This window comes from Acomys minous (assembly GCF_964271855.1).
Source record: "Acomys minous genome assembly, chromosome: 3".
NCBI lineage: Eukaryota > Metazoa > Chordata > Mammalia > Rodentia > Muridae > Acomys > Acomys minous.
Genome location: NC_140485.1, coordinates 5,300,157 through 5,315,148, shown reverse-complemented (window position 1 = coordinate 5,315,148; position 14,992 = coordinate 5,300,157). Strand labels below are relative to the sequence as shown.

The window sequence follows — 14,992 nt, the reverse complement described above, 5'->3', positions numbered from 1 at the left end:
CCTCCTCCAGCCTCAAGGACAGCGATAAGGGCCCCCGACGCACCTCCGTCGCCGCCAACGGGGTGTCTAGCCTCTCACGGTCTCACGACAGCTCCTCCGCCGCAGCTTGCGTTACCATAGACGCTGCGGCCCGCGGCCCGCCCACCGGGAGCCGAGCCGATGATTGGTAGGGAAATGGACTTCCTAGCAACCAGCCCCGCCCTTGTCTCCGGCCGCGGAGTCCGTCTGGCACCCGCCCCCAGCTTTTCCTGCGACGCTTTGTTGTAGGTATCCAAAAATATGCCTTCTCGGCAGCTGGAAGCGGGGTGGCTGAAAAGTGCGCCCTTACTCAGCGTGCGGGAGCCAGAGCCTCATGTCCGACAGGCCCTGAAATTCGGGACAACGGAAAGGAGTCGCCGCGCCGACACTGCTGAGCAAGGCGGAGCAGGCACAGCTCGGGCGCCCCAAGCCGATCCGATGAAGAAGGCCCGGCGCGACCAGACGAAGAAGGCCCCTCGCCCGCCGGGCGCGCCCCTCCGCCGGTACCCGAGACTTATAGCACGCTGCGTGGGGCGACTTTTCCAGTCGTCTCTTAACCTGCCCTCATGGCCGAGGTGAAGGTGAAGGTGCAGCCGCCGGACGCGGATCCGGTGGAAATAGAAAACAGGTAACGCAGTGAAGCGAGGATCCCGACCCTGGGCGAGCCGTCAGCTGGGATAGCCAGACCCCTTCGCTCGCAGTCCCGGGGAGAGGCCGGAGCAGGCTGGGTGGACACGCGGGTCCGGGGTTGCAGTGTTCCTGGGCGTCTCCTCTCCAATAGGGAGAGCAGAACTCTTCAGAAGCTCCAGAACTTGAAACTTTATGTAACTGGCGTCTCCGGGATTCCAGGAGAACGCTTAGAACGTGACAGGCCAATGCCTGAAGAGAGACCCAGCTGCATTGTCCCCGTGGTACTTGGGCGTGTGTTCGAATGTAGGGCTGCTCCGTTGTCGAGGGACGTTTCATAAGAAAACATTCAGGCCAAGTTAGGGCTCAGTTTATGACTCCCCCCCCCCCATATATTCCATTTGCCTTCTGCTTCACTTTGTGTTGTTGTTTGTTTTCGAGACAGTGTTTCTCTGTGTAGCCTTGGCTGTCTTAGACTGGCATTGAACTCACAGAGATCCTCCTGCCTCTGCCTCCCGAATGCTGGGATTAAAGGCGTGCGCCACCAAGCCTGGCTTCACTTTGTTTGTATTCCCTGTGATAACATTGAGATTTCAGCTTTAATAGATAACTATATTGTATTTCCCTTACTTGCCTTTTGAAACAAGCAAACATAAATCATTAATGCCTTTGTTCCTAGAATTATAGAGTTATGCCACCAGTTCCCTCACGGCATCACAGATCAAGTAATTCAAAATGAAATGCCTCACATAGAAGCTCAACAACGGGCGGTGGCCATCAATAGGCTGTTGTCCATGGTAAGGTGAATTCTGCTAATTTATGTGCTTTGTTGTATATTGTGGTTTTCATTGCTGCATGTCACATGGTTGTGATGGTTAAGTTTATGTGTCAACTTGGCTGATTATGAGAGTCTTAGGTATCTGTTGTTTCTGAGATGTTCTAGAATATGGTAGCATTTGAATTGCTGAGCTGAGTATAGAAGGTGAGTGGGCACCATCCAATCTCATATGAGCCTAAGTAACACAATGGATGGAGGACAGAGGGCCTCACTCAGGCCTCCGTTGAGCTCCAGTGCCAATCTCTGGCCTTCACCACGTTTCCTCTTCAGGCTTTCAGATTCCGTCTTCACTGTTTACTTTCCGTCTCAGAGGCTAGTGCATCAGATCCATGCCGTTGACCTGTGCCACTGGCCTCCCCGAGGCTCCAGCGTGCAGGAGGTAGACTATAAGAATTCTCACCCACCATAATTACGTGAGCTAATAATAGCGTGATAAGCCTCTTTATTTTATTTTATTTTTTGATAAGCCTTTTTTTTTCTTTTTTTTCTTTTTTGTGAACCAGTAAACTAATTGTAAAGCCAAAAATCATGACTTGATTCCAAACCAGGGAAAGGATTAGAATGTCTGAATTGGAAGAAAAAGTAATTATGTGCCATCTGACAAGATGAAGAAACTACATGCAGTTCTAACTAATTATGGTATTAGGTTAATTAACACAAAGGTCACATGGATGTAGTCTGTCCTCACCTTGTTTGCTTCCTGCTGCTAGCACTTAGCCATTCCCTATAGAGTATTTCTACTGTTGTTTTCTTTGAGCTTTCAATAGCCTATTGATTGGGTATCACAGTGTCATTGAGCTTTTCGAGAGCAGGAGGAAGCCCCCCTGGTGGTCTTTGGGAAGCAGTCAGCCTCAGCTTCAGAGACTGCAGGGGAGTTTTCAGTGAAGCCCAACAGCCTTGGAGTCCTAATGCTCCTCTTCTAGCTTTTGGAAAGTACCCCACCAAGTACTGTCCCCTGCTTTAAACCTCCTTTTCCCCCTGCTGTCACCAGCCGTTATAGTCCCTCTTCCTGAGGGTGTCTCGGTTTGGTTTTAATAGCAGTTAGTTCAAAGAGTCCTACACTACCTCTTCCGAATGGTTTGTTTGCTATTTTAAAACTTCCAGCCTTGTGTTATATCTGAAGGCCCTAGATACTGGGATTATAGAGATAGGTGAGCATTTTGTTGAGCCATTGCCTTCAATTTTGTGGCTCAGATTTTGGAAAACTTCTCTATGAAGTAAATAAAATATCTATTGTGGCCCATCTGATTTCTGTCATAGCTGTGTCACTTGTCATTTTAACAAGAAGCAATTATGAGCTGTAAACAGTAATACATAAACAGGTGGTTGTGGCTTTTTTTCTGATGAAATTTTATTAGTAAAAAAACAAGCAATGGACCAGTGACTTCTGTTCTCACCCAAAGGAAAAAAGTGTTGGTGATTTCTGGGCTTCCATTTTCTGTGTAGAATGACCCCGTGTTGTCCTTTAGGACTCAGCTCTGCTGCTGTCTCCAGGAAGGTGCCAGAGCCTCCAGGCTGGGCCACAGTCTTTACTCTCAGTGTACATCCACCCTTGTCTCTCTCTCTCTTTTTAAGAAATATTTATTTATTTATTATTTATACATATTCTGCTCCGTGTGTGTGCCTGCCAGCCAGAAGAGAAAACCAGATCTCATTGTAGATGGTTGTGAGCCACCATGTGGTTGCTGGGAATTAAACTCAGGGCCTTTGGAAGAACAGACAGTGCTCTTAGCCTCTGAGCCATCTCTCCAGCCCCCCCTTGTCTCTCTCTTAATGCCAACCAGATATTATTGAAGTCATCTGTGCACTTCCCTTTTAGAATTTGTTTTGGGCTTGAAGTGGTAGAACACTCACCTAGGCTGTAAGATGAAAGTGTAGCTCAGTGGTAGAGCTGTCACCTCATCTGCATGGTGTGTTCAATCCTCAGTCCTACAATTACAGCAACAGATTGCCCACTCGCACAACAGCTAGCCTAACAACAGTACAACACAACAGCTAGCCTAACAACAGTGCAGCACAACAGCTAGCCTAACAACAGTACAGCACAACAGCTAGCCTAACAACAGTACAGCACAACAGCTAGCCTAACAACAGTACAGCACAACAGCTAGCCTAACAACAGTACAGCACGACAGTTATCCTAACAACAGTACAGCACAACAGCTAGCCTAACAACAGTACAACACAACAGTTATCCTAACAACAGTGCAACACAACAGTTATCCTAACAACAGTACAGCACAACAGCTAGCCTAACAACAGTACAGCACAACAGTTATCCTAACAACAGTGCAACACAACAGTTATCCTAACAACAGTACAGCACAACAGCTAGCCTAACAACGGTACAGCACAACAGCTAGCCTAACAACAGTGCAACACAACAGTTATCCTAACAACAGTACAGCACAACAGCTAGCCTAACAACAGTACAGCACAACAGCTAGCCTAACAACGGTACAGCACAGGTGCTTGGAATAGGCTGAATAAATGACAGAAGGGAACCTCTGAGTTGAGGTGGGGAAGAAGGGAGATTGTTGTCGTTTGTGCAGTAGGTAAGCCTATTTATAGTCTTAACACTTGGTGTAGGCCCCCTCTTGGTTATAGTTTCCATAAATGCTGCAAGTCCAGTGCTGCACACATCTGGATCCTTTAAATGCCAAGGCCCAAGGAGGTTCAAAGGCACGATAGGGCATATTTTATCTTTCTTTGCTTAATAATATGTAATGCCACTATTAGAGACCTTTTGTTCATTCTTCAACCTTTCTGCCTAATTCTTTTATCACGGAATTAAAATGTAGATATTAGTAAATGTCACTGTAACTCTGTAGTTTAACTTGGTGTGCTGTGAATAATCATGTATATACTTTTTGTGTGTGTAATATTTATATTTTATCTAGATGAAATTTTTATTAATACAACTTGTATTTTAGTTATATTTATTCATATCTTATATAATTTGGAATTCTTTGGATTCTAATATGGATTTTTATATATTATCCTAAAGCAACTTTTTTTTAAAGGATTTACTTTCTCCAGGCAGTGGTGGCTCATTCCTTTAATACCAGCACTTGGAAGGCAGAGGCAGGTGGCTCTCTTAGTTCAAGACCAGCCTGGTCTACAGAGTGTGTTCCAGAACAGTCAGTGCTACACAGAGAAACTCTTTTTCAAAAAACAAAAACAAAACCAGAAAAGATTTATTTTTATTTAGTGTGTGTCTGTGTGTTTTACCTGATGCGTTTTCTGTGCACTGCATGCATTCCTGGTACCCACAAAGACCAGAAAAAGGCATTGATGCCTTGGACCTGAAGTTACAGACTGTTGTAAGCTGCATGTAGGTACTGAGAACTGAACCCCAGTCCTCTGTAAGAACAGCCAGTGCCTTTAACTGCTAAGCCATCCCCTCAGCCCCCAGGGTAAAGAGCATTTGCTCTTCCTACAGAAGACCTGACTTTGATTTCCAGGACCCACATACATGATGGTTCACATGTGGCTATAACTTCAGTTCCAGGGAGCTAGTGCCCTCTTTGGCTTCCATGAGCATTGTCTATACATGATGTACAGACATACATGCTGGCAGAATGCCCATATACGTTAAGAAATAAAGTGTTTTTTTCCCCCCTAAGACAAGAGTTTTTCTGTGTAGCCCTGGCTATCTTGGAACTCATTCTGTAGACCAGGCTGGCCTCAAACTCAGAGATCTGCCTGCCTCAGCCTCCTGAGCGCTGGATTAAAGGTGTGCACCACTGCTACCTGGCTAAAAAATAAAATAAAAAATTTAAAAGTTGTTTATGCCCTGGCCAAATAAACAAGTCAAGGTAGCATGTGGGACATTGTTAGTATATTTAGCTTAAAATATCTTTAGATAAGTTTTTCAGAATACCTTGTTTGTGATATGTAGGTAAAACCCTCAGTCTCAGAACAAGAACTGACAAATGTGGGAGGCAGAATTGTTTAGTGTGTATAATAAACACACTTAAAACTGTATTAACACTTGTCACCAGAATTGATGTATTTCCAGAGTAATTGACTGTGACTTTCTGTTTTAAAGGGTCAGCTGGACCTTTTAAGGAGTAATACAGGCCTTTTATATAGAATAAAGGATTCTCAGAATGCTGGGTAAGTAAGCACCTATTTAATTTTAAGAAAATTTTGAGTATTGCAAAAGTAATCTATGTATCAAAAAAAAAAAAAAAAAAAAAAAAAGCTAACGTATCGGTGCTTTTGGGAAGTCGGGCAGGAAGTCCAGGGCCTCCCTTAGCTACACAGCACGGTCAGCGCTGGCCCGAGTTGTGTGAGGCCTTGTGTACGTGGAGGTGCGCGCTGTGACCCTGACGTGTGGTCAGTGGAGGCAGGAGGATGATGAGGTCAAGGGCAATTTAGGCTAAACGTGGAAAGAAGGACCCTGCCTCAAAATAAGGAAACAAAGGAAACTGATGTAAATCCATATCATCCCTGCTTTCTGTCCTGTGCTTCCACTCCCAGAGTAGCTGCTCTTGGAAATTTCTTCTAGACAGATTTAAATATTCATAGATGATTCTATGTTTATACATTATCTCTTTCTTTCTCCCTTTCTTTTTCTCTCTTTCTTTCTTTCTCTTTCTTTCTTTCTTTCTTTCTCCCTTTCTTTCTTTTTCTCTCTCTTTCTTTCCTTCTCCCTCTTTTTCTTTCTTTCTCTTTCTTTCTTTCTTTCTCCCTTTCTTTCTCTCTCTCTCCCTTTCACAAAGCTGGGTCGTGTTATCCATACGGTTCTGTAACTTGCTTTTGTCACTTACTTTACTTTGGACATCTTTTCATATTGGCACAGAGCTCTGTCTCATTCTTTTTAAGGTAAGCCATTTTTTTGCTAAGTAAGTCAATGTGATAACCTTGTCTGCTGATTAACTTACGAACTCATGTTAATACAGCCCACAATTTCCCTTTTTAAATTCTGCTTTATTCCCTGCAGTAAAATGAAGGGGTCCGATAACCAGGAAAAACTAGTCTATCAAATCATAGAGGATGCAGGCAACAAAGGTGAGCGTGTGGTGGATGCCGCGCTGTCCTCAGGGCTAGGCCAAGGCACTTCCGCTCTTCTGCTTATTTTAGACGATCCCGTTAATGTCCATCAGGCTTTCCTACTCACTGTTTTTGTATTCAGGCTCTCAAGTTTCTGAAAACAGTTATTTGTGTTGAAGGATGTGCTGTCAGCTTTCCTACTTTCTTTCAGGAATATGGAGCAGAGATATTCGATACAAAAGTAACTTGCCATTAACGGAAATCAACAAAATTCTCAAGAATTTGGAGAGTAAAAAGCTTATCAAAGCCGTGAAGTCTGTGGCGGTGAGTACTTGGCTGCCTGGGCTCCGCCCTGAATTCACTTGAGGAAGCTGTGCCAGCTGTGCTGTCAGCCTTTCATTCTTTAGTTCATGGTGGGATTTAGGACGAAACATTATTTTAAAAGACTGAAAGTTTAGCTCCTGATGTGCTGACTTGAACCTGCCGCCTACTGAACTCCTGATGTCTCCATTATCACAGACTTTACCCTGTGTTCCCCAGTAGAGAGAGTAGGAGCCTTGCGTGTGCTTCTGAGTTTTGTGTTGTGTGAGGTAACACTGTTTTTAGCACATTGTTTCACTCATATGACAGGTACTGATACATTAATGACCAAGTCAGCGAAAGATCCTGTCATGTGTCTCTTACACCATATTTGTGTTTTTCCTCCCCCTCCCCCACCTGGAATATTCAGTGATTTAAAAAAAAAAATGACCTGGTGCTGGAGAGATGGCTCAGTGGTTAAGAGCACTGGCTGCTGCTCCAGAGGTCCTGAGTTCAATTCCCAGCAACCACATGGTGGCTCACAACTATCTGTAATGAGATCTGGTGCCCTCCTCTAGCCTGCAGGTGTACATGCAGGCAGAGCATTGTATACATAATAATAATAAAAAATAAATAAATCTTTAAAAAAATGACCTATTATGAAGACATGGAATGATCATAACGCCTGTTGCTCGGTGTGAGAAGTCACACTAACAAGGCAGCACACTATGATTCCAAATCCATGACATTGAAGACATAAGACAGTCAGAGATTCATGTGGGTCTTGGGAGTAGGTCCCAGAGAGAGTGACATGCGGGTCTTGGGAGTAGGTCCTAGAAAGAGTTGAATAGGCAAAGCACAGTCGATGTTTCTGGGCAGCTAAACTGGTCTGTATAACAAAAGTGTTAAGCTGTGTTGAACCCAATAGACACAGTACAGAGTAGTCTTAATTGAGCTGTATTTTATTTTGAGAGAGAGGTCTAATAATATAACCAGACCTGAGCCAGGCATGGTGGCTCATGCCTGTAATCCCAGTACTCAGGGAAGCAGAGGTAGGTGGATCTCTGTGAATTCAAGGCCAGCCTGGTCTACAAAGCAAGTCCAGGACAGCCAAGGCTACACAGAGAAACCCTGTCTTGAAAAACAAAAACAAGCAAACAAAAAAACCTATAACCAAACCTGGTCTTGAATGTCTTGAATCTTTTCTGCCTTAACCACCTGAGTCATGGGATTTACAGGTGTATGCCACCATGCCCGGCCATCTGCATCTTTTTTTTTTTTTTTTTATGTTTTTCAAGACAGGGTTTCTCTGTGTATTCCAGGCTGAGCTTGAACTCACAGTGATCCGCCTGCCTCTGCCTCCTGAGTGCTGGCATTTTTTTTGTTTTTTAAGATTTATTTATTTATACAGTTTTCTGCCCACATGTGTGCACCAGAATAAGGCACCAGATCTCATCACAGATGGCTGTGACCAACATGTGGTTGCTGAGAACCGAACTCAGGATCTTTGGAAGAACAGACAGTGCTCCCAACCTCTGAACCATCTCTCTAGCCCTAAATCTTTTTTTTTTGGGGGGGGGGGTTTGTTTTTTTTTTGTTTTTTTTTTTGTTTTTGTTTTTTTTGTTTTTGTTTTTTTGCGAGACAGGGTTTCTCTGTGTAGCCTTGGCTGTCCTGGACTCTCTTTGTAGACCAGGCTGGCCTCAAACTCACAGCGATCCGCCTGCCTCTGCCTCCTGAGTGCTGGGATTAAAGGCGTGCGCCACCACGCCCAGCAACCCTACATCTTTTTTTAAAAAGATCTATTTATTTATTTACTACATATACAGTGTTCTGCCTGCATGTACATCTGCAGGCCAGAAAAGGGCATTAGATGACATTATAGATGGTCGTGAGCCACCATATGGTTGCTGGGAATTGAACTCAGGACCTCTAGAATAGCAGCCAGTGCTCTTAACCTCTGAGCCCTCTCTCCAGCCCACATCTTTTTTTCTTTTTTTCAATAGAGTGGAATGCAGAATCTAAAATTAGAAACTAGGGGTTGGATATGGCCCAGCAGTTAAGGGCATTGGCTGCTCTTCCAGAGGATTCCGGTTCAATTCCCAGCATGCACATGGTGCTTCACAGTCGCCTGCAACTCCAGTTCTAGGGGGTCTGACACCTTCTGGCCTTTGTGGGTAAACAGGCCCAAATATATACAGATATCCACACATTAAGTAAATAATTTTTTTAAAAATTAAAATCACTAAATGTGACAGATTTTTGGAAACCATACCACTTAGGGATTGGAGGAATAGGGGCTGACTTAAGTACTTGTAGAAATGAGTGGTGTCTATAAAACTCAAGGCAAAGGAAAATGTGCTTAAGCACCGCACTCTCTCTGAACCAGTGTTCTTTCCCTTCCTGTGGGGCTCCTGATCCTACTCTACATGGCGGCCCATGGGCAGTGCTGGCTGCAGTGGAGTTCTGACTGGGTTGGAGGCACTGCCCTCCTCCCCTTCCCTCCACCCCTGAAGACGGCCTTTGCTTTAAAGGACAATCCCAAGTTCAGCAGCATTGCAGGAGTTCTGTACATTGAAAAGCGTTCTAAAATACAAAGTTTAGTTTTCTAGCTTAGTTTCTGGAAAAGGTTATAAAGAAATGATCTGTGCATATTCTTCCCTAGGCCTCCAAAAAGAAGGTTTATATGCTCTATAACCTACAGCCAGACCGATCTGTGACTGGCGGAGCCTGGTACAGTGACCAAGATTTTGAATCTGAATTTGTTGAGGTGCTTAACCAGCAGTGTTTCAAATTCCTACAAACCAAGGTGAGATATTAAGGAAACATCACAAGCCCTTGAAAAAGTGGCTTCGTTGGGCAGTGGTGGTGCACGCCTGTAATCCCAGCACTCGGGAGGCAGAGACAGGCGGATCACTGTGAGTTCGAGGCCAGCCTGGTCTACAAAGTGAATCTAGGACAGACAAGGCTACACAGAGAAACCCTGTCTCAAAATCTGGAGGAAAAAAAAAAAAAGAAAAAGTGGCTTTATGAAAGATTTACTCTTCTGTATTGTATTTTCTAAGATTAAAATCCTAAAATTGGCTGGACATGATGGTGCATGCCTTTAATCCCTGCACTCTAGGCTGAGGCAGGCGGATCTTGATGAGTTCGAGGCCAGCCTGGTCTACAAATTGAGTCTAGGACAGTTAAGACTACAGAGAGAAACTCTGTCTTGAAATAAAAACAAAAAAAGAAAGAAAAGAAACTCCTAAAATTGGAACCTTTTACTAAACAGCAGATACTCCTGGTGGAAGCTCTCAGAAGCCTGAGTGTCTTGTTCTGATCTCACAGGCAGAGACAGCGAGAGAAAGCAAACAGAATCCCATGATACAGAGAAACAGCTCATTTGCCTCATCGCATGAAGTGTGGAAGTACATCTGTGAGCTGGGCATCAGTAAGGTCAGAGCCCCTCCCCCCACTCCCCGCCCGTCTTAGCAGGTGTGGTCCTCCTCAGGTGGCTGTAGCCTGTGCTATGTTTGACCTAGGCCCTTCCAGGTACACATTCTATGAGCCCACTGTGGAAAAGCACTGCCCTAAAGTCGGCAGAGGCCTCTGGCCGACTGACTCTGGCTGACCTGTTCTTGAATGTGGTCCTGGGTGCTGCTCAGGACCCAAATTCAAAACGTTCTGATAAGTTCTTGATTGACAGTTGAGTTTGGGACAATATTAGTGTCATTTATTGATATTTTCTTACTTAATGAAATGTAAGAGCTATCATCAGCACCCTTTTGAAAACCTTTATGTAAGGACACTGATGCTTTTCATGATCAGCAAAGAAGCCAAAATGACATTTGGGCAAGTCATTTTCACTTCCTAGCTCAGATTTCTCATTGATTAAAAAAAACTAGGAAGTAATCTGAGTGTGGTGGCGTGCACATTTAATCCCAGCAGTTGGGAGGCAGAGGCAGGAGGATCTCTTGAGTTTGAGGCCAGCCTGATCTACAAAGGGAGCCCAGGACAGCCAAGGGTATACAGAGAAACCCTGACTCAAAATACCAAAACAGACAAAAAACTAGGAACTGGACATTTTAAGAATCTCTATCAAATTCTTGGGGAGGGATATTTCTTTTTTATGGGTTTTTGGTTGCCAAAGAAATGTTATTTCATGAGACTTTGAGGTTTTTGTTTTTGTTATTCAATGCTGATGACATCAGTGATGTGAGGCTCAGCAGGAAGTTAGACCTCTGTCCTTAGTGTTGCAGTGGTTTGTGCTAATGTGGACAGTCATCCTACTTGTGTCTTCCATTACTCTTCTGCAGAACATGGCCTCTCCACTTGACTGGGCAGCTGTGACCCCTCCTCTGAAAGGATGTTTCCTTATCCTGTGTGCATCCTTTCTAATGTAGCCCTTTTCTAGGTAGAGCTGTCCATGGAGGACATTGAAACCATCTTGAACACACTCATTTATGACGGGAAAGTGGAGATGACGATCATCGCTGCGAAGGAAGGCACTGTTGGCAGTGTAGATGGACACATGAAACTGTACAGGGCAGTCAACCCAATCCTCCCACCGACGGGCTTGGTCCGGGCACCCTGTGGACTCTGCCCCGTAAGTGAATGCTGCTTCACTGTGTGCTTTTACCACCGTCATGTGCAAATGCCACTAAGAAAAAGCAGGCACACCAGGCTTTCCACTTGTGTCATATGAGCTACTCAAACCCCCCAGTCTCTTGATGGACAGATCATTAATGAACAGGCCTTACGTTCTTTCTTGGAACATTTAGGCTAGAGACATTCTGTTCTTGGCCCTGAAATGGATACATTTTCACCAAGACTAACCATTCTTCTCTGTAGGGAAGGAAAGGAGATTTGTTGAGAATCTACCAGGAACCACACACTCTAATCCTTGCTGTGTTCTTGGAGCTAGTGGTGCTGTTTCCCCTAAAGAGTGAGGGGACTTAGGGCTGGGTGTAGCTCAGTGCAGAGCACATGCTTAGTATACACAAGGCCTCTCAGCTGCAGATCCCTTGGTGCCCACCCTCCCCCTCTCCCTCCCTCCATCCCTCCCTTCCTTCCTTTTTCTTTAATACTGCTTTAAATGAATGAGGTTTTGATACACAAACTGTTTGTTTCTTTTTAAGGTTTTTGATGACTGCCATGAGGGTGGTGAGATTTCACCATCTAATTGTATTTACATGACAGAGTGGCTCGAGTTTTAATAGAGAGCTGTGAAACTTGACTCACATCTGGCAAATTGAATTACTTAGAGAGCAAACAATTCATGATGGAGCAGACTTCACAACAATGGATACTGACTCGCTGCTATGAAAACATACTTATCTATGAAGACAGAGCACAAAGAAGATTAAGTTTAATAAAGTTTAATGAGGAAGTCTCTTCAGTAAGTAATATGGCCTGAAGCTCTGGAAGACCAAGGGAAAAGAAGCCAGCAAACCTATACTGACCAAGTGCTGTGACAGCAGCTGAGTGTGGGGACGCTCACTTAAAGTTCTTATTGAGATCTCCATGAATCTCACCGTGTCAGGTTCATTGTCACCATTTCTGTTCGGTTTTTGTTGGGTTTCACTGAGAAGAAATGAACGGCTGGTGATGGGAGTGAGTGGGTTTCCCTTTTCCCTCCCAGAAGGCTTCTTCCGTTACTGACCTCACTCTCAAATGCTGTTGTCCGGGACATGTCTTCACATCACTGATACTCCACACTAAAGGATAACCTCACTGTTCCTTAATGCTGAGGCTGTAACTTTCTCTTATGGCTTAATTGTGTTATTTGCCAGTTCTTTCCAGATTCTTTTTGTTTTTTTGGTTTTTTATGAGACAGGGGCTCTGGCTGTCCTGGAACTTGCTCTGTAGACCAGGCTGGCCTCGAACGCACAGAGATCTGCCTGCCTCTGCCCCCCCAAGTGCTGGGATTAAAGGCCTGTGTCTTATTCCATGCCTATAGTGTGACTACCACCAGCACTAAATTCAAATATTGTAGTCTAATCCTTATAGATAGATAATGCTGTCTAGAAGGGCTAGATAGCATCTATTCCTTTAGCCAAAATTAAAACTAAAACTGACCGAGTGTGGTGATGCACTCCTTCAGTCCCGGCACTCGGGAGGCAGATGCAGGCACATCTGAGTTCAAGGCCAGCCTTGTCTACAGAGTGGATTCCAGGACAGCCAGGGCTATATAGGGAGAGACCCTGTCTCAAAAAAACAGAAATGAAAAATAGATGATTGGGAGCTGGAGGGATGGCTCAGTGGTTAAGAGCACTGTCTGCTCTTCCAAAGGACCCGGGTTCAAGTCCCAGCACCCACATGGCAGCTCACAACTGTCTGTAACTCCAGTTCCAGGGCTTCTGACGCCTTCAGACCAGTGCACATAGAATTGAAAACAAAAACAAAAAGATGATTGCCTTTCATTCACTCTCGAAGGAGTGGGAACTAGTCCTCTCTTACTGTGTTTTAAAATAGTCCTCTTTTTTCTTATTTTTTAAAAATCGTGGTGTGCCAAGTTTAAGCAGAGTCCCAGCCATGAGGCATGGAAAACACAAGATATTTACAGAATATAGCTGGATCCCCATTAAGAGTCTCAGCGGTTGGATTTCTACCTTTTTTTTTTAGACAGGGTTTCTCTGTGTAGCCCTGGCTACCCTGGCACTCTGTAGACCAGACTGGCCTTGAACTTGACTCTGCTTCTTGGGTGCTAGGATTGGATTAAAGGCCTCCTCCACTGTGCCCTGCTTGCCTTGTGGCTTTTGTGTAGGCTAAAAGCATGGCCCACTGAAAGTATTCTCGCTGCACTCCTCTTTGGGGCTGAACTCAGCCGCCTTTTGGCAGTACTCATTAGAGTTACCTTGAGAGATACAGGACTAGTAAACCAAACTCACTAGCCCATGGTTATCAGATGAATTCTATGGCCAGTTCTGTAGGATAGGCATTTAATGGCACCAGCTTTTTTTAGGTGTTAGATTATATATAAAGTGCAGGTTTTCCTCTGCCTTTAGTGAGAGCAAACACGGTGGGAACAGTGTGTACTCTAACTGGGTCTGCCTAGCCTGTCACAGGCACTAGACTTGTTTTACTAGAAAACTAAATGCGCAGGGGAGTTACAAAAGGGAAAAAGAGCTGGGCAGTGGTGGTGCACATTTTTGATCCCAGCACTTGGGAGGCAAACCAGGTGGATCTGAGTTCAAGGCCAACCGAGTCTCGATGGCTAGTTGCAGGACAGGGCTATACAAAGAAACTCTTGTCTTGAACCAAATAAATAAAAATAAAAGGGAGAAAGAATCAAATTGTTTTCTAAATAGGCTCTGCATTATGTCATTTTGTTTGGTGGAGATGAGAGCCTCACTCTAGCCCGCACTGGCCTGGAATTCACTTGATGGCTTAGGTGGTCAGTGCGGTCCTGTTTGAGCTTCCGGAGGGCTGCGATTACCCAGGCACTCAGCAGCTGTGCCTGGTGCTGTGTTGTCCTGATAATTAGATACAGAGTTTTTAAATTTGCAGCCAGTGGCTACAAGTGTTCCTTACCTCACCAGAATAAAGAGATACTTAAGATTTTTTTCCTCACAGAATGTTTTTTTACTCTGAATATTTTGCCTTGTAATGTATTTCTTACTCTTGAGTTTTAACTGAGAGGGATAGATATTTTTAAAATGTAGCAATTGTTTTGTAAACTACAGAAGTAAGCTATAGAAAAAAAAATAAAAAAGAAGCTATCAAAAGAAATCGTTGACCTCTAAAATTATGTCACAAAATCAAGCTGCAGACACAGCCCAGATGCTTCATTCTTTCCCACTTAGTATTTATTATTTTCCTCACTTGAAAACACTCCTGTTTAAAAGTAATCCATTAAAAAATCAGACATCAGGCCGGGTGTGGTGGCGCACGCCTTTAATCCCAGCACTTGGGAGGCAGAGGCAGGCGGATCGCTGTGAGTTCGAGGCCAGCCTGGTCTACAAAGTGAGTCCAGGACAGCAAGGCTACACAGAGAGACTCTGTCTCGAAAAACCAAAAAAAAAAAAAAAAAAAAAAAATAATAATAATAATAATAAATCAGACATCATGGGTTCATGCTTTAATGGTTTTTAATGAATAGTTATATGGCCAGCACTCGGGAGGCAGAGGCAGGTGGATTGCTGTGAGTTCGAGGCCAAGCCTGGTCTACAAAGCTAGTCCGGGACAGCCAACGATACACAGAGAGACCCTGTCTTGAAAAAACAAAA

General features: G+C 44.3%; 2 protein-coding genes and 1 long non-coding RNA gene across 4 annotated transcripts in view; 2 read left to right on the top strand and 1 right to left on the bottom strand.

Annotated features, from left to right (window-relative positions):
- The window catches only part of DZANK1 (double zinc ribbon and ankyrin repeat domains 1), a 54,118-nt gene extending 53,803 nt beyond the window's left edge, over nt 1–315 (bottom strand). The window contains exon 1 of one of the 2 annotated variants that reach the window (XM_084775891.1): nt 1–315. The gene's annotated coding sequence lies outside the window, so the exon portion shown is untranslated. The other variant, XM_084775893.1, reaches the window with a different exon arrangement.
- The window catches only part of LOC311594336, an 89,431-nt gene that overhangs the window by 15,222 nt on the left and 59,217 nt on the right, over nt 1–14,992 (top strand). The gene's annotated exons all lie outside the window — the stretch shown is intronic.
- POLR3F (RNA polymerase III subunit F) lies at nt 493–14,341 on the top strand. The gene is made up of 9 exons (XM_084775894.1): nt 493–646; nt 1,325–1,442; nt 5,535–5,602; nt 6,432–6,499; nt 6,693–6,805; nt 9,445–9,588; nt 10,113–10,220; nt 11,179–11,370; nt 11,903–14,341. The coding sequence occupies exons 1-9, from the start codon at nt 585–587 to the stop codon at nt 11,978–11,980; spliced, it is 951 nt and encodes a 316-aa protein (XP_084632020.1). The 5' UTR covers nt 493–584; the 3' UTR covers nt 11,981–14,341.